This window comes from Hesperophylax consimilis, chromosome 2 (assembly GCF_061612785.1).
Source record: "Hesperophylax consimilis isolate HC1 chromosome 2, BYU_Hcon_1.0, whole genome shotgun sequence".
Classification (NCBI taxonomy): Eukaryota; Metazoa; Arthropoda; class Insecta; order Trichoptera; family Limnephilidae; genus Hesperophylax; species Hesperophylax consimilis.
The window spans coordinates 8,350,274-8,371,207 of NC_142837.1; the positions used below are offsets into that span (position 1 = coordinate 8,350,274).

General features: G+C 33.9%; 1 protein-coding gene across 3 annotated transcripts in view; it reads left to right on the forward strand.

Annotated features, from left to right (window-relative positions):
- LOC149425662 (gonadotropin-releasing hormone receptor-like) overlaps positions 1-20,934 on the forward strand; it is a 395,919-nt gene that overhangs the window by 306,098 nt on the left and 68,887 nt on the right. For all 3 annotated transcript variants that reach the window (XM_089640947.1, XM_089640963.1, XM_089640955.1), the window contains one exon: positions 333-516. In XM_089640947.1, coding sequence (XP_089497073.1) covers positions 333-516 — 184 coding nt within the window. The remainder of the gene's footprint in view (positions 1-332; positions 517-20,934) is intronic.

Consider the following 20,934-nt stretch of genomic DNA (forward strand, 5'->3'; position numbering starts at 1 on the left):
CTTTACCCTTCGAAGAAATTAACTATTTTACTTTTGAGTAAAAAAAATCACGCGAAGTATTATTCTTATCCTCCTAATTATAATGAAAAAGTGTCTTAGACAATTTAAAGCAAAGCATTCGTTATGTTTTTTAAATTCTTTCGTTTCGCTCACTGGTTTATTTTCATGAAGATCGCTGGATGCTAAATATAAAAAGGAACTAAATAACGGTATTCACTAGTGATGTGATTTTAATTAATTTATCACGTATAGTATCATATTCTCAAGAAAAATGAATAAGATGCTTAGTTGTAAAAAGCATGTTCATAAATTATTTTTTTTGTTAATTTCAGATGATCGTCTTCCGCGAGGCAAAGGGTCCATTTGTAGAGGACTTCTACCAGTGCGTGACCCACGGCTCCTACACGGACCCTTGGCAGGAGCAACTCTACACCACTCTGTCTCTCCTCTTCATGTTTATCATTCCTCTCATCATCCTGATAGTCACTTATGCTGCCACCTTCGTCACTATTTCAAGTAAGATTTATAAACGTGTACCTTAGGGCTATTCCCATCAAAATGAATAAATGTGATGAAAGAAAACATATCTAACTACGCAGAAAGTTAAGAATCCGACTCCAAGTCAAACAATGTGTAGGTACATCTATCTTTTATATTAATTACCGGCACTTATGAATAGTCATATTTTCATACTCATTGAAATTATTAACCTTTGAAACTCGTTAAAATATATGAATCTCGAAAAGTCTAGTAAGTTTGCAAACTATTATTGTATTGGTCAGAATTGAGAGACCTAGATAATTGATTTTCATACCATAATATATGAATGAACGAAGTTGTTGTGAATGTACCGCAAAGGTGACATTTTAATAGTATTGAAGTTTTTTATGTTTTTCCATCCAAAATGTATGTTTTATAATTATCAGCACGTTTAACAAAGTTATTGAATTCTTCATGTAACAAATGAGATCAGATATTTTAATTGCAACGTAAATAAATATCACAATCAAATAGATAGTATAAAAAATATTTTTTTGCATAGTTTTAGTGCATTAGCATTTTTACGAGCATTTGGTTCCTTAGAACCGGCAATCTGCTTAGCAGGGAACTAATATTGATCCGAAAATATATAATAACACTTGTACACATTTAATAAAAATGTAATTAAATACATTTTACACTATGTTGAAAGGTATTGCTTTGAATGAAAAATTAGAATGATTAATATATCACTACTTCTGTAAAAAAACCTTACTTTCATTGGGGCCTGAATACTCTGTAACTAGAAAAACTTATGATATTGTATGCGATGGCGCTGTAATTGCGTCACCGTAATTTGGGGCAGAGAAAGGCGTTGTATCCTTTATGTGTTTCCAAAGACTTGTAATTCGACAGGAACACTCAAAGTAATCGCCAGATTGTTGTACTTACCAGGTTTGGTGATTCTTCGGTTTGATGTCCAGCGGGGCCCGCACTCGGGGAGAACGTTCGATGAATCAAGTCACTTTGATATCCAGCGGGGCCCGCACTCGGGGAAAACGTTCGATGAATCAAGTCACTTTGATATCCAGCGGGGCCCGCACTCGGGGAGAACGTTCGATGAATCAAGTCACTTTGATGTCCAGCGGGGCCCGCACTCGGGGAGAACGTTCGATGAATCAAGTCACTTTGATATCCAGCGGGGCCCGCACTCGGGGAGAACGTTCGATGAATCAAGTCACTTTGATGTCCAGCGGGGCCCGCACTCGGGGAGAACGTTCGATGAATCAAGTCACTTTGATGTCCAGCGGGGCCCGCACTCGGGGAGAACGTTCGATGAATCAAGTCACTTTGATGTCCAGCGGGGCCCGCACTCGGGGAGAACGTTCGATGAATCAAGTCACTTTGATGTCCAGCGGGGCCCGCACTCAGGGAGAACGTTCGATGAATCAAGTCACTTTGATGTCCAGCGGGGCCCGCACTCGGAGAGAACGTTCGATGAATCAAGTCACTTTGATGTCCAGCGGGGCCCGCACTCGGGGAGAACGTTCGATGAATCAAGTCACTTTGATGTCCAGCGGGGCCCGCACTCGGGGAGAACGTTCGATGAATCAAGTCACTTTGATGTCCAGCGGGGCCCGCACTCGGGGAGAACGTTCGATGAATCAAGTCACTTTGATGTCCAGCGGGGCCCGCACTCGGGGAGAACGTTCGATGAATCAAGTCACTGTGATGTCCAGCGGGGCCCGCACTCGGGGGAGAACGTTCGATGAATCAAGTCATTTTTTCCTAGGTGCGTCCCGTTCCATACAAAATCAAGCGCGGAGTTTGAATTCCTGCTCCATGGTTGGTGTGAGCAGAACAAAGCTGATAATCGCAGAAATATGACAAACGTCATAACGAAACATATTGCATAAATCTTGTATTTCATCAAAACCTTACTCAGAAATTATAATATTACTGATGTATGTTTATGTGTAATCTGTCATTACCTACCATTTTCTTCGTTCATTGCTACTGTTTTTCAATTGGTATTAAATGTTTGTACTTCATAATTAATCGATATTAAATAGTCTGTATCCAAATGAATTACATAAACAAAAATAAAAAAAAGAAGTTCCCAAAAAAAGTTGTATTTTTTTGGAAGATATAAGTGAGAGGTTTATCACTTTCACGAACTTCAAACAACGAATACCGTTACAAGTAGGAAATCCATAATTGGTTTTATTTTTGGCTATAATACAAACTGATAAAATAATAACTGTCAATTTTCCCAAAGTAAAAAAGTAATCTGTTGCCGAAAATCGTACTAACGGAGGAAAAAAATCATTTTCGTGGAAATAAAATAAATCACATCTGAATTTAAAAAAATATATATATTTTTAGACTCTTCTGAAATAGAAGAATGAGAAATAAATAAGCCTTCACATGAATTTGACGACATATCGACGTAGATACAAACATTACCAAATTATTAAAGATATTAATTTCAGTTGCCCGTGCAATGCATGGGTGCATGTTTTGATATTGTATTCCTGCGTAATTCGTAAAAATATTCAAGTTCATTGAACTTTTAATTTTTGATATTGATATTTACATATTATATCAGAACATCGATAAAGTAGGTAAGAAAACTATTTTATTTATGAATTTATTTGAATTATGTATTTTTTGCTTAAATTTTTGACAGATGCTAGGATATCATTATTTTTCAAGTCTACAAATATTTGAAAAGTAAAATCAGCTTTTGACGGAGGTATATATTTATTTTTATAAAATAATAATAATCATAATATCCCGTATGCACTAAATCACTAGCGACTTAATACATGTATCTCCTAATCTAATGTATTAAGACGCTATATCACTTGTGACTTAATAAATTAGATTAGGAGATAAATAATCACTACCATTTTAATAGTTTTTTTTATTTTTAAAAAGATTTAAATCAAGTTAGTTGCCAGTCACAAAATATATTGTGGTTGCTAGTATTTTTTTTTTGCTTTTGGTATTTGGGCGGTAGAAAATATGGATGTTTCCTTTATTATAATTTTTTTATAAATTATCATTTTTCAATATTTTTTTATAAAAGCTACACTATGTTAATATAGCTTTTATTGTAATAAATACGTTTTTAGTACTGATCTTCCGTATATCATACGTTGGATAAAGTTATCCGCTGTAGTTTTATTGAGAATTTATACTTACACTGAGAAAACATTCTGATATGAAATATTGCTAATTTATTAAAAACCTCTACAAATTATTCGTATTCCTGTTAAAAATAGGACTGCAGACCTTTAATTAATGAATTAACAGATTTCCTAATACACTATCGGTAAAACACGAACGTGTTATAAAATTCATTTTTTTTCGCATTTCGTAATTCTATTATTATATTATTACAGAATAAACGAAGCTGCATGAACACGTGTTATGAAAGAAGAAATAGTTTATTAGGAAATGGCTGGCTATCACTTGTTAACCAGATTTTAATAAATTGGCAATGCAATTTTTCTCTGCGGATACCCAACTAAACAATATCACTCAAATCCAGTTAATTTTAACTACGTATAACACTCACACGAGTTAGAGTTGAATTAGGAGAACTTCTCGTCTGTATAGTAATAGTATATGACGTCAAACCCAGCCACGTCCCAAGCTTCAACAATTCACATGTTAATTCTAAATAGGATGACTTTAACCAGAATCTATACTTAATTTATGTAAATAGCCAAAATAATCACTAACACTAAGTCAAGTATATATTTGTATTTGTGTCTAGCTTTTTTAAGCTAATGACTTGTATAACATCATATCATTTCTACGTATAAAAACAGTGGGGTAACAGGAGTTTGCGTTTGTCAAAAGATAAGTTATTTCAATATGATTACCGTACATAAGTTCTAATATCCCGAAGCAAAATAAAAGGTTCTCCATTTAGGGAATTTTATAAATGTGTCGGAGTGCAGGGAAGAGATGAAAAGGGTTGAGTTGTGCCCGTATATTTAAATATGCGCATTAAATACGGCTATAGTCATTCCAATATTACGTTGAGATTAACAAAAGGTCTTAACACCCTAGAAGCACGCCGAAAAATATGTTTTGGCAAACAAACTTATCTCTGAAACTATACTTAATCCACTGAAGGAGGTTAATTTATATGTGCCAAAAAAGTATACACGTGGAACAATTATTTTTATAAGCAATAATTATTAGCCTGAAACACTCATCCACATTGAAAAATCTCCTAATAAAAGATACATGACGCCAACGGGACTTGAACCCGTGTCCTTTCGATTTCCGGTCGATAGCTCTGATCACTGAGCTATGGCGGCTTATCTCTTATCCGCGAAATAATTCAATATATACTAGTGTTTCATTCAACAATTACTGCTTATTACATTTTTTCACCTGAAAACAACCAACTTTATTTTATTTTTTATCAGGAGATTTTTCAATGTGGATGAGTGTTTCAGGCTAATAATTATTGCTTATAAAAATAATTGTTACCCTTTGTGCTATGCATAAAAAATCTTGTCTTAAACATTAGTTTACAAAAAAAATAAAAAATAAATTTATACACGTGGAGTTCGCAAGCACTTATAATACTCCGAAAGTGAGGAACTCTGCCTATCCGAACTCGCCAATAAACAGAGAGATTCAACTTCTTAACGATTTTGCATTGACCATCGATGTTTTTAACATCACTCACAGACAGCTGACCTTTATACTTACATTTACCTCAAATTAGTAAACTTGTCCGTAATATATTGGTGCATAACTGTTTTATGTAGAATACGAATAAATAAATCATCCAATCGAACCGGGTTGTCCACACTGCTACAACAGACTATAAAAAACGCATAGAATATTTTAAATTAAAAATATGACAAAAATAAAATCAAATTTATGATCGAAATTATAAATCTTATATTTATATATATTATTTCCATGCTATAAAATTATATAATGCCCTTCCTATTGAAATTAAAAACACCATGGATATAGAAAAGTTTAAAAAAGACATCAAATTATGGCTCACCAAACATGAAGATGATGAAATCATTACATTTATGAAGTAACCCCAACGCAACCTACAGACAACAAAATAAATACTTATTGCTTAATTTATTTTATATTTTGTGGGAACCAACAACTTAGAAGATGAGGAAATCATGATCAACACACATACAACAACCTACAGTCCGCCTCAGAACAGTAATACCTAGTGAGAAGGACTGAAAACAAACTACATCACTTTTTATCTTTATGTTACTTAATATTGTATCTTTTTACTTTATATTGCCGTTAAATAAAAAAAATAAGAACTATCTCTCTATGAAACCAAATAAATGTCTCTATGAAACCAAACTCCATGTACAGTTATGATGTGCGCAAAAGATATTGAGATAATGCCTTTAACAACATTAGATAACATTCTCAAGTAAAAACATTCACTGTTGTTGGGATAAACCACATAGACCCTCCCAAGAGCATCCATTTTTTAACTCCAAGAGAGCTGTCAACTGGAGTACCTTGATTTCTCCGTTGGAATTCTGATTCTACGTATAATAAATAGCTTTGTTATATGTTTTTACGAAATAAACATAACTTTAAAAATGCTGTAAGTGTTGCATCCCGCGAATTAGTAACAACATCACGGTCAAATAAACTCTCTTTCTATTTTCTAAATGATGGTCATGCACGTTGAATGATAAAATCCTCCATACTGCTTCGGAGCTACAGATTTAACAATCAGATTGATATTTTTCTCTTCATTTGGTGATTGTATGCTGAACGTAGCTTGATCAGTACCTTTATTTATATACATAAATATTGGATTGATTTTACTGAACTGCACAACTCAACGTTGATTTGAGCGTTGAGATTTTTTATAAGTAGTGAGTTATAGGGAACCCACCGGTTGTCAATTTTATGGTTTCGCATATTGGCAGATTGTCCACCTTCGTAGAGGCGCCCGTATTTGTGCGTGCGGCAGACCGTTTTGTTTCTAGTGATTTTTCAAATTACAATATGTTCTAAGATATTATCAAAACATATATATGTACATTTAAAGGCAAATGTAAGAAATTGTGTAATGCATTGAAACTACATCGGACAATGAAGCTTCTTGACTCTTTTTTTTGCTGCGCGAAATAATATATCTTCTTATATATATATATAAATTATATATAAGAAGTATGTTTAAATTATCACTTAATGGTAAACTTATATCCTTTGCTGACGACACTGCAATAATTATCGAAAAAAAGACATGGAACGAAATTACCAATGCAGCGAATCAGGATATGAAGGTTATAAAAAATTGGTTCGATGGCAATTTATTATCACTTAACACAGAAAAAACATATTGTATTCCTTTCACTCTACAAGAAGATGTGCCAAATAACCTAATTAACATAACAATTCATTCTAAAAACTGTGTAAATGACGGTACATGTAATACGGACTGCGCGAAACTAAATCATAAATCCAATATAAAATATCTTGGTATCTTAATAGATAAAAATGTTAAATGGAAAGACCATATTAATCTCACTGTTGAAAGAATAAGAAAACTTATCTATATTTTCTATAATATACGAAATATTTTAAATAAGAAAACTATCAAAATTGTCTATTATGCATTAATTCAGTCCTTATTGCAGTACGGGATTATAGGGTGGGGAGGGGCTTTTAAGGCTTCTTTACAGCCCATAATTACAATTCAAAGAATAATTATAAAAATCATCCTTAGAAAACCATATGACTCCCCTACTTTAGAGATATTTCAGGAATTTAATGTACCATCTATAACAGAATTGTATAAGAGAATCGCCTTATATCAAATTTATAAAGAATATTTTATTTATAAAATTCACCCCTCAGATAGCATAAGCAATAGATTCAAAACAAATGGCTTAATAGCCATTCCTATGCTTAGAACGACCACGGCTCAGCACCACTATTCGTATTTAGGTGTGAGATGGTACAATATATTATTGTCCAAAAATAAAATTAGTGTAACCGAAACTGTGAATTATGAACAATTCAAAAAGTTAATTAAGTCCCTAAAATTGGATAATGATATATTGTACCCCTAATTTTCTTACACTTACTCAATCTGTAAAAAATATATATTAATTTGATTGTCTTTAAAAAAAACTACTTTTCTAAATTTTTCTTGATATATTGTACCCTTAATTTCCTCACGCTTACTTAATCTGTAAAAAGATGAATTATTTTAATTATCTTTAAAAAAACAATTTTCTAATTTGTGTACCTATGTTAATATTATGTTTGTATTTATTTCAAAAGTTTTTGATTATTGTTAAATCATTAGAACTAAATGTAAAGACTCCTCCCATAAACACGAGCTCCTGGAGCTCAACTTATGGAGAAATAGAATAATAATGAACAAATTATTTATAAGTCTGCATATTGTTATCATTTATAATGTTAAATAATAAAAAAATAAAAAATAAAAAAAATATTCATTTAAATGATATGTTGTGAAGGGCAATTTTTATTGATATTCAATGCCCATAGTAGCTAACATATTTTAATGGATTAGGATTACTATTACGCGTATATTGGTCAAAATAACTTCGCAAAAAAACCCATTATATGTGTAAAAGATAAAAAATGATTTTTGTGGGTTATCCTTGGGAGATAGACATATTTCATCGGATTTTTTTCCGTAGACCTTTTTTATGATGTACATTATTTCTTTCTATCTCATAAGGTTTAGCTAGTGTTACCAATATAAACGCCCGAAAATATTTTTTAACTACGTATTACAAAACATCGATATTTCATAGATATAATATGCATGTATTGTATTTGTAAACCTTTCGAGGGAAATTATTTTAATGAAAGTGAAAACCCTATCAAAAAGAAGAACTAAGCGCACAAACAGACAGACGTGGAAAGCGATTCTATTTTATACTATTAGAGACTAGAGACTTAGATTTTTGGGGTTTCGCGCTAAAGTATTTCATGCATTATACATAGCAGCTCTTGCATGGTTCGTTTACTGTACTATAATACTCAGTACTCAGACCGTAGTATTTCGGTAAGTGGGTCCATAATACGAAGATGGGATTTTACGTAGCCTTTAATGGTGGAGAAAATGCCAGAGAAATTCCTGAGATACCTATATTTCAGAAACTTTGGGTACTATCTCTGCTTTTATCCATTAGCCTTCCATTCTGGAATACCGGACATAAATAGTTTCACCAACTGGCGGAATAATACTTTTCTAAAAAAGATCCACTGTTCGAAACCACTCACACCGTGGCGGAATAATACTTTTCTAAAAAAGATCCACTGTTCGAAACCACTCACACCGTGGCGGAATAATACTTTTCTAAAAAAGATCCACTGTTCGAAACCACGAAAACACGTGCCACAGCGTTCATTGTTCAGAGATGCAGAACTAACCAAACATTGTCAATTCCTACTGAAGTGATTTATTATTTAAAATGAAAAAACACACTTACGTAAATATTTACGTAAGTAAATTTTGGGTTGTTCTTATGTTATCCTCGTCTTTCAGCGCACAGTTTCTCATTATGTTCCACATATTTTATTTTTTGTTAATCTTATTAAAAATCATTGATACCGTGTATTCAAGCGTTCGATTAGAGAATTTTTTTGACATTTATATTTTAGTAAATCGTGTACGGACTACGCACCAGTGGCTTTTTGAATGAGCTTTGTTCCACCTTGTTCATCATACCAGTCATGAGAACTATAGGAGACGTTTTATCGGAATTGCAATTTGCATCGCCGGGCAATGTTTCTTTAGCTGTATACCTGTATTCACCGGAGTTTTGTAAATTTTGTACATATTTAATGTTTGTAATGCTTGTATGCCCCAACTTCGTATTCCATAACAAGGGATAGATTCAACCATATAAAATAGAAAGTGTGCATTGGGGTAAGGTTGTGGTTACATATTTTGGTCAGTTGTTTATGCCATTTAAATTTATTGTGTACCATGAGTCCCTTATAAGTTTATACATTATTGTAAATGAATACTTCACAATAATTTGAGTTAGTTTCAAACTCGGTGACTAAATTATTAATTTAATCGCCCTGATGGGCTTTTACATGATAAAAAAACAGCAAATAATACCAAATAAAGAACTTTCCATTTAAATGTACATGATAAAAGAAAAGAGAAAAAATAAATAAACAAGTTTTATAGTGCAGATTGCATAAAAATAATATAAATTAATGGAACAGGTTGGTAATACAAGTAATTTACAATAAGAAGTATATGATAAAAATATAATCGCTCCTTTAGGAGTATCGTATTATGTTTTTATATAAGCTACATAAAAAAACATCAATCATGTATTTCTTATAAAATGAGAAACTTATGTTAATTATTACGCCCAATTGGGAGTTTTATGGAACTTTATATAAATAAAAATTTATATACAGATAAAGAGTGCATGTAAGAAAAAAGACATTTTGTGGATCTGTTACAAATATTCTAATATATTGTTTTTTAGTTTGGTCGCTGAATGGTGGCGGTAAAAATCGATTAAACTATAATTATTACTTATTTTGTGTAGCCTCTAAATTGGCAAATTTTCGAAATAATTATTAATTTTTCACTTATAGCAAACAATTTGTGGATAAACATAATATAAATAATTATTAGCTGACTTTGGAAAATTATAGAGAGCAGTCCGTCTTATATTATGCGTAGATACACGATAAGTAATAAGGTTCGTTAAATCCAGGGCGTCCAATCAGCCATTCGCTATTTTGAAAAGACACACTAAATCCGTCATTGGGCGCCTAGATGATAAGTTGGTCAAGTTTAGTGAGTCCATCAAAAAGGTGTAATTAAGATATTTGACTAGTTCCTAATTTATAATTAATAAATCTTAGAAATATATGCTGCACTCTCTTTTTTTTTTTTTATTTAAAGAAAGCAAGAAAAAAAATACATATTACAGTAAATAATAATATAAAAATACAGAAAAAAATAGAAAAGTTCCAATAAACTACTTTTCAGTAGTTTGTCGATGGCAACTTTTCACATAAAAAATATTTAAAAAAGATAAAAACTTATTTTACTTAATGACAACAGTGATAACAATAAAAATAACAATTTGTTTTAAAAATATAAAAACATATACACAACAGTGCTAGTATCTACCTATAGTTTGTATTAGATTGATTTTTAGTTGGTGAATCTTATACAATGGAGCCCAGTTTGTCGAATTATACTCTTGATTGCTTATAACCAACCCAGTAAATAGTAATTTAAATGAATTATTTAATTTATAATCTTTCACCGTTCTCAAAATAAACCCCAAACATTTCACGGCTCTGTTAGTTATTTCATTTATATGAGAAATACGAGTTAATTTAATATCAAAAATAATACCAAGGTCCTTAATTGGGTCAAGTCTTTTTAGAATAATATTATTGATGGTATATTGATGCATACACAAAAGTAAACGTTAGACATTTTTAAATATTTAGAAATGGTTCATTACGGGTGCACCATTCTTGTAATCTCGCATTATTTAATTATAATACATAACAGTCATTGAGATTAGAAATAGTTGTGTACATTTTAAGATCATCAGCAAATAGGAGTATCATAACTCCATCAAAAACATTAAAAAGGAAAATAATATCGGTCCCAAATGAAACCCCTGTGGAACGCCGGTGAAGACTTGTAGAAACTGGAGAAAAGTGTGAATTGAGTTTAACATATAGTTTTCTTTTGTGCAAATAACTTTCAAACCATCTCAAAATATTCCCCGTTATTCTAAGGGTTCTTAATTTTTTAATTAAAATTTTATGTTAGAACTTATCAAAAATCTTACTAAAGTCGGTGTACAGTACGTTTGTTTGTTCATTGTATTAAATAAGCATTCTTGATAAATCATTAAATTTGTTATAGTAGAACTATTTGCCATGAAATAATGTTGACGGTGCGAAATTATTTTATTCGTCTCAGGCAAGAGTTTAGAGAGCAGAGCAGATTCAAATAATTTCGGGATTGACGAATGCAAATATATAGGTCTGTAGTAAGAGATATCCTATTTATTACCTTTCTTGAAGATTTGAAACAGGAAGCTTGTTTCCATTTTTTTGAAAAGGTGCCGATTTCAAGAGATAAGTTAAAAAAATTATTAAGTGGATAAGTCAAGACTGATAAACATTTTGATAAGAGGATTGGAGGAATGCTATCAGGACCAGCCGATTTGTTAAGATCAAGGGATTTAAACTTAGTTCTAATTCACTTTCTTCGAATATTCTTCAATATTTTTATTATCCTTAGTTGATAGAGTGTCTAACAATGGAGATCGTTTGTAGTTACATTCATACATTATGCTATGTTATTTTAGAAAGTGGTCATATATTTTTTTTTCATTTAACCCTTGTAATGTAAATAAATGTTGTTTTTGTCGAATCAATAATTCGTCTTAAGTCTTGTACCCATTTAAACAGTTCACAACAATTCATGAACAGCCATTATAGGATTTATGTTTGTATCCAACTATTGAGAATTTTGAAAGGAATCTAAAAATAAGTTGTTATTTGGGTGTGTATGTGATGTGTGGTTTCAGATAATGGCTTGCCAATAACTCACACCTGGTAACATTAAATAAATAGGCTTTTCGAAGATACTCGGGCGCTCTTCGGGGCTGCCGGCTGCTTTTTGGAAGCGCTCCGAGTTTATTTTTGAAATCCTGGGAAGTCCTCAATTTTCCAGGTGTAAATTTAGCATAAAATAACCGCATTAAGTTTTAGTTTACGTGTATAAAAGTAAAATAATTTTTCTGTAGCCCCTTCGGGCTTAATTTAAGTTTTAATATAAAGTTTTACATATTTTTAGTTCAAATCTGCCACGTTATCCAAAAAGTGCACAGTGAAAGGCAAAACATCGGTCGTCGGTTTTAAATGCTTACCACATGTGTACGGTGATAGACTAGTGAACAGTTTCAAGTGCGTGTAAGTGATTTATGAGGGTATCCTTTGGGCTATGATGGTTGTAAACAATGTCGGATATGACCGGGCCACACTACTCAGACTTAATAGTGAAAGTGTCTATTTGGACCCTGCAATAGCTGCAAAGATATCGCTGTATAACCTTGGACGCGTTATTACTAAAACAACTACCCGTAAAATTAGGTTTTGTGGTTGCAGAGCTGGACGCAGTAGGAAAAAACATCTGGAACACAGCATCGAAATAGTTACGTCACCGCTAACAGAAGAACAGGGAAAAGTAACAACTCAAATTCTCCCGAATCCGGAGAGAGAATATAACACAGTTAATGCTTGTATACAACGGCATGCCAACTTTAAGAGCCGTCAACTAGGTATAGGATCCTGGAATGTTAGATCTCTCAATAACAAGATAGAGGAAGTAGTGGAGGTTTTCAACGAACAGAATCTTCATGTCCTGGCCATAACTGAGACTTGGCACGAAAATAGTGACTCTTTTTCAATAAAGAGACTCCGAGCTTTAGGTTATGTCGTGCTAGAAGAAGCCCGACCTAAAGCAACAATTTCTCGGGATGACAACATCGCTAGCGTAAATCACGGGGGTATCGTGATTTTAGGTCGCCAGGGCTTGCGTTTAACAAGGGTGTCAATTGGTGCATACCGAACCTTTGAGCACTTGGGATGCCGAGTTTCGTCTTCAGGAGCATCATTCATTTTATGTACCCTATACCGGCCTGGTTCAAAACAAATCACTTTGGATTTTTTTAATGAATTTTCGTGTTTTCTCGAGCGGGTTGTGGGACTTTCCGATAGTATTTTCATAACAGGCGATATTAACATTCACTTAGAGCGTCTAGAATCACCAAATACTCTTAAATTCACTGATTTATTAGACTGCTTCGGATGCCGTCAATGGGTTAATTCCCCAACTCACGATGCTGGCGGAACTTTGGAAATTTTTATCTCAAAGTCAAGCGGTCCGTTTCTGGTAGCAGATAGTGTGGATGTAGGACTATCAGACCATCGACTTATTCGCGCAGAAATCGATTTTAACCCACCGAAAATTCCTTACGTTACTATCACATCAAGAGCATGGCGCGGTTTTAACTTTGACGACTTCCTGTCAGAACTAAAAGCTTCTCCGCTCTGTACACATAGCGCATGGGAAACAGAGTCACCAACCAAACTAGCAGCAGATTATAACACCATCCTTTCAACCCTTTTAAATACATATGCTCCAATTTCTACAAAAACTCGGCGTCTACGAAAATCTCATGCCTGGTTTGACGAAGAATGTCGGAGCCAGAAGAGATTGATGCGTAAATTGGAGAGGTCCTACAGACACTCGGGGGTTACATCACGGAACGATTGGATACAGGTTCAAAAAGAGTACCTGATCTTAATCCGTTCAAAAAGGTCTGCATATTGGACAAATAGGATCACTTCAGAGCGTCAAAATCCACGTAGTCTTTGGAACTCGGTTAAGACAGTCATTGCTGATGTCCATGCACCAAATACAATCGACATATCTCCGGAAATCTTCTCCAAGTTTTTCCTTGACAAAATTGAGTCAATACGAGCCCTAACAACCTACGCTCCACCACCGTATTTTACTAAATGCAATAGAGAAAACCTTTCTGCCTTCAAACCTACATCCCTAGAAGAAGTAAGGAAATTAATTCTTACTTCACCGAACAAGCAGTGTTCGCTCGACCCTATTCCAACGTGGCTACTGAAAAAGTGTTGCAATGAAATTATTCCTTTTTTAGTTCATCTTTTCAATAAGTCACTTAGCACGGGTGACTTTCCAAAATCCCTTAAATCAGCTATCGTAACTTCATTATTAAAAAAACCACAACTGGACGCTGAAGATCTTTCAAATTACCGACCCGTTTCAAATCTGCCTTTTATATCAAAAATATTAGAAAAAATCGCTGCCTCACAGGTCATATGTCACTTAAATTCAAATGAATTATTAACTAAATACCAATCTGCATATAGACGGTTGCACTCCACAGAAACCGGGTTACTACGTGTTTTGTCGGACATAACTACTGCCATTGAGTCGGGTAAACTGGCACTTCTTTCAGTCTTGGACATGAGTGCTGCATTTGACACGATTGACCATGACTTTCTTATTAAACGATTAGATGAATCATTTGGTTTAAACTGTGATGTTAAGACCTGGCTGACATCGTACCTGGCCAACCGTTTACAAGCCGTAAAAGTAGGAAAAAACCAATCAAATTATGCAACCCTTTCATCTGGAGTACCCCAAGGGTCCGTTCTGGGCCCACTACTCTTCATCCTCTTCACAAATGATGTCGCTAAAATAATAGAATCATTCGGCCTTCTATCTCACTGCTACGCTGATGACCAGCAAGTTTATTTTTACTGCTTACCAGAAGAAATAAACAGTCTAAAAATTCGTATAACTGAGTGTATAGAAGCAATTACTCGCTGGATGACCTCAAATATATTGAAACTGAATCCCACAAAGACTGAGTTTCTGTGGACTGCTACAAGCAGACGTCAGCATAACATTGAAAACTCCCCAATAACCATTTCCGGAAGTGACATCACTCCAAAAACGTGCATCAAATTACTGGGTGTCAATCTGGACGCTAATTTTTCCCTTAAAACTCAGGTGAACAGAACTGTAAGCACGGGGTTCTTTCAATTAAGGCAAATTAAAGCAGTGCGGAGAAACCTGCCAACAGAGGCGACTAAATTGCTAGTCAATTCCTATGTTGTTTCACGTCTAGATTATTGCAACGGAATATATGCAAATCTCCCTAAATGTCAAATCAACAAATTACAATCCGTTTTCAACGCCGCGGCAAGGCTTATCACCGGAGTATCTAAATACTCCCACATTTCAGAGCATCTCAAAAATCTGCACTGGCTCAAATGTCCTGAAAGAATCCAGTTCAAGGTATGCTGGATGGTATTTAAGTCACTTAACGGAATGGCTCCGGCTTATTTATCAGAATTGTGTATTCCAGAAGATTCCAATTCCCGACAGTCAACCCTTAGGTCAGCAACGTCATCAGCTATCGGAAGGTTGAAGGAACCAAAGCGCACACCAGATACTAAGTTCGGTGAGCGTGCTTTTGCCGTGTCAGGACCTAAAGCCTGGAATGGACTGCCACATGATTTGAGAATGATCGCAGACTCGACAGAATTTAGGTCTAAACTTAAAACGCACTTTTTCAGACAGTCGTATCCATAATTTCAGAAACCTCCACTTTCACAGTTGACGGCAATTTAAATTTAAATCAACAAAATGTAAAAAATACTAAAAATAAAATAAAATAAATAAAAATAATAATTAAAAATAAATAAATAAAAATGATAACAACTAACAATTTTTAGGCTTTTAAGACAGTAAAAATACATTTAAATTAAAATAAAAACTATAGCAGACTTAAGATCATGCGACGACCAGTGTTTTTTGATATAGTGTCCTCTGCGTGCACTTCTATCTTTTATAAGCATAAACTTTTTAATATAAGTGTGTTTGTTGGAAGTGCCAGGTAAGTATGTTTTGGTATCTTTTCTAAATAACAAATGTAGATCCTAGGAAATAAATTGTACAGCGCCCTTGAGGTGATTTTTCACAAAAACGGCGCTCTACAAATTATCCAATTATTATTATTATTATTATTATTAGTTACTTTTTTAATAAGACAGACATCTTTCCACGGCTGTAAAGCCTCTAGGGTTATTGACTTTGCAATCAACATCATTAAATTTAATTGAGCCATCTAACCCGACTAAAATTAATTTGTGTGAATTATAAATGTGCATTAGGGTGTATCGATTTTTAACTTTTTTTTTTGTTTTCAAATTCCAAGTTGAAATAAAGTTGCTACTAGGTACCACAACTTACCACAATTTTTTTTGGATTTTTAAAAAAATGTGCAGGTCTCCCGCACAAGGCCTAAAGTTTTAATTTTTTTCAAAAAATATCAATTTTTTTTTTAATTTAAAAAAATAAATTCATAACTTTTGTGTTTATTCCAAGTTAAAAAACAGTAATATTAGGGCATAAAAATAAGTAAGAAACGGTTTTTTTTTTATAAAATATGGTATTTTGGTCTCCCGCACAAGCCCTAAAGTTTGTTAATTTTGATGAAATTTTGTGATTTTGTGTACATATATGAACCATGTTTTTTTAAAGTTTAAGCCACCGGAATTAATTGTACTTTTCTTACAGAAGGCATAAAATGAGACAATATATATGTACATAATTCTTATATACATACTAGGGCGGAGTGAAAAAACTTTTTTTCAAATTTCGTGTTTCCTATATTACCAATGGGTGCCTTGGTAGTACCCTATAAAGTACACAAAATATCATCAAATTCCAACTTCATCTTCAGGTGGCGCACTGACCCTAAAGTTCTACAAAAAATGGTGTTTTTTCAGATTTTGTTAGTAAATAAGCGCATCATCTAATCCAGCTTAAACGTCACAAAATGTATTTTAGTTTTAGCCATCTAACTAACTCCTCTTCCCCCCACCCTTTGACACTATTTTGCGTAACAACAGCTGCAGTTAATCAGTAATTAACAGAAATTAGCACGTTCTTTGGAACAGCTGCGAAAACTTGATTCTGATTTCTTTGTAATATGCCTAAAACAAGAAAAAATTCAATGTGTTGTATGTTTGGTGGCCCAGAAAAATTAAAAGACAATGTGTTGCCAACTTATTCGGATGTAATAAAGTATTATTTGTGGATTAGAAATGACTTGCAGTGGTTATCAAATGGAAAAGATCCTTCTGTGAAAGATATATGTGAAATAATTGCAATTGATCTAATTACGTTGTGGAATAAAGCGTCTATTCCTATTGTAACTGAACTTCAAATTGTAACTAAACTAACCCGGTATTATCACAAGTACAAATGCTTGAAATGTCAAGTACCTAAAAAGAAAACTGAATTTTATGAAGATGCAACAAAAAAACTCCTTTATCTTGCTGTTTGCAAGTGCATTTGTGTCGATTTTTGTAAATGTTTAGTGAAAATACCCAAGAAGGAGCTTAGAATTCCTGCAAGATCAGAGAAGTACTTGCAAAATGCATATCGGCTCAAAAGATATAGTGGCATCCAAGGCTTTGGAGCGTAGGCAATTACGACTGATGAGTCAAAATAAATTACTTCAAAAACAGACTGTTGAGAAACCTCTGAGCCCCTCACCAGAGACTTCAGAGACCTCGGATGATAGTGTAAGATTATCAGACACCAATCAAGATCCAGACTTTTATACACTTTTTTCCGACATACTCCACGCCATCCACATCGAAATCACAAACAAATCAGATGAGGCATCGATTAAAAAATCTTGCCACTGCCTGTGACAGGACTGGTGTCTCCGACAGATCAGCATCAACCATCGCCAGTGCAGTTCTTCAAGATATTGGTTTTATTTGTAAACAAGATTTCTCAAAAGTAATAGATAGAAGTAAATTACGACGCGAGCGCCGAAAAGTTCGAGAAGAGTTGCAAAGAAGGCAGATTTCGAGCTTCGGGAGTTCTGACGGTAAAATAAGTGGGTTATATTTTGATGGTCGGAAAGACAAGACCATTGTGCAGGAAAAACATGATAACAATACCTACCACAGGAGAACCATTACTGAAGAACATATTGTTTTGCTCTCCGAGCCAGATTCTCAGTACATTGGCCACGTCGCGCCTCCTTCTGGAACCGCTAATTCTATTAAGGATTCAATTGTAGAATTTTTAAATTTGCACTTCGGAGATTTATCAACCATTGTAGCCATTGGATGCGATGGAGCGGCTGTAAACACGGGCTTCAAGAATGGAGCAATCGCATTGATTGAAAGACATTTAAATAGACCATTACACTGGTTTATATGTTTGTTGCATGCCAACGAATTACCACTGCGTCATCTTTTTAATACTTTGGATGGCAGTACTTCAGGTCCCAATACGTTCGCAGGAGTCATTGGCAAGATGTTACAGCACTGTGAAGACCTCCCTGTGGTGAAAATTGATAAAATTACGACAGTCTTACCCGATATCGAAAATTCTAAGCAATGATCAAAAATATCTGTATGAAATTTATCAAGCTGTAACACAAGGCAGCGTAAAAACTGATTTGGCTAATAAGCAACCAGGAAAGCTGGCACACTCTCGTTGGCTAACCTGTGCAAATAGAATATTGAGACTATATGTAGCAACAAAGTTTCCAACTCATAGTCTGGTTGAGATTGCTACGTTTGTGATAAAAGTGTATGCGCCAATATGGTTCACCATAAAAACAAAACCTTCATGTAAAGATTGTCCGAAACATGTCCTTAGTATGATAAAAAGATGCTCCTATTTAAAATATGAGCTGAAAACAATTGTTTTTCGAATAATCGAGCGGAACTCTTTCTTCGCTCATTCTGAAAATATTTTATTAGCGATGCTACAAGACGAAAGACAGCATATAAAAGAATTAGCAGTAAGAAGAATTCGTAAAGCCCGACAAAATGCAAAGGAGAAAAAAGTAAGGACATTCTTGACTCCAAAACTAAACTTCAAAGCCAACAATTATTATGATTTGATAAACTGGAAGACAGAAAAAATATTCTAGCCACCATTCAAAAAAAAAATACGGTGACAGTGAATTATGGGACAAAATTATGAGCGAACATATAAATATCCGGATTGAAAATTTTCCCTGTCACACACAGGCTGTGGAAAGAGGTGTGAAGCTGGTCACTGAAGCTAGTTTGGCTGTTTGCGGAAGTACAGCACAAGATGGATATATTCGAGCAAGAATAAAATCGAGAAAAGAAATGCCGAAATTCAGAACAAAATTACACTTTTCCTCTGGAATTCAGGGAGCTACCCCATACGCATATGACACGACTGAAGGCTGAAATGATTAAAATGTATTTTCTTAATGCTCCTTATATTTTAATGCAAATAATTAAGTTAAATATGATAATAATTTTGTTTTAAATTTTTAAAAAATTTCTAGAATCGATCATTTTTTCAAAATTTCAGGTCCTCTGCGCCACCTGAAGATCATATGTCAAAAAAAAATAAAAAATATTTTTCAACAGCTATTTATCTACAGCAACATTAAATGATATAGGGTTTTTGAAATTCGAAAAAAAATTTTTTTCGACCTCTTTCACTCCGGGCTAATACATACACTAAAAATATATAGCACATATATACTATATATATATAATATGTTTTATACCTAAAAAAAGATAGTTGGACGGTGTAAATTGTATGAGAAAGGTGTTGAAAGAAACTGATGTTATTTGCTATTACTGTTGTTTATTACAAAAGTATAAAAGGTTATAACATGTCATAAAATGTAGTATAAAAACTAAGTACAAAATGTTGCTGATTACTTTCCATACGACATAAGTGGCAGTTTTCTTGTTCTACTGCAAATTTACTGACTTGTTTAAGTATTCGTCCTTTCATCTTGGCTTCAAAACCTTAAATCAAAGTTATGTAAAGTATTTACATAGGCCTAGTGAAAATTTTATAAATGTTATTACAGTTCCCAAATGAAATTTCAATTTAATATGGAAGACAATTCTATTGCAGAAGAGTTGGCCAAACGAAACCCCGGCAACATCTCGCACGCCAGGTGGCTTACTCTGGCAAATCGAGTCCTTCGTTTGTATGTAGCCACCGATGATCCGACCCCTCAGCTAAGAAAGCTTGCAGAGTTCATGATGAAGGTCTACATACCATCATGGTTCTCAATTAAGTGCAATCCCCAAATCCCGCAACCTTCCATTCATTTTTTTAAAATGATTCTTTTCAGCAATTACTTGGTAGATGAGCTAAGAAAAGTCGTCCATGCAACGTTACAGATAAATGCTTTCATGGCTCACCCAGAGCATGTTTTGATAGCTATGCTGTTCGATGAACGAAAACATATCAGAGCCTTGGCTTATAAGAGAATCCAGAAAGCTCGCTCAACCGTAAGGAAAGGGGTAAGGGTATTTAAACCCCCTCAGATCAATTTTGATGCCGAAGACTATATAGATATGATTGATTGGAAATCCACTTCAGTAACCGAACCCCCTCTTGTTACTGATATGAGCCTTGAAAAGTTGGAGTCAATTGCGGAAACTGGCAGAAGTGGAAGGGTTGAATTTAGAATTCCTTCTCACACTCAAGCGGTGGAACGAATTGTCAAGGAAGTCACAGAAGCTTTGAAGCGAGTATGTGGGCTAATCAAAAGAGATTTTTAGTTTTTTTCAGTTTTATCCGTGCCAGACTGGAAGACCGTAAAGAGTTACCTACGTTCGAGACCAAGAGCCAGTACAAAACCTCTGCAAAGGATTAGAATTTAAGTAAGTTTTTTTCGACTATTTTGTAGTTATAATGTTTCTAAATAACGTCTTTATCATACTGTCTTCCATATTAAATTGAAATTTTATTTGGGAACTGTAATAACATTTATAAAATTTTCACTAGGCCTA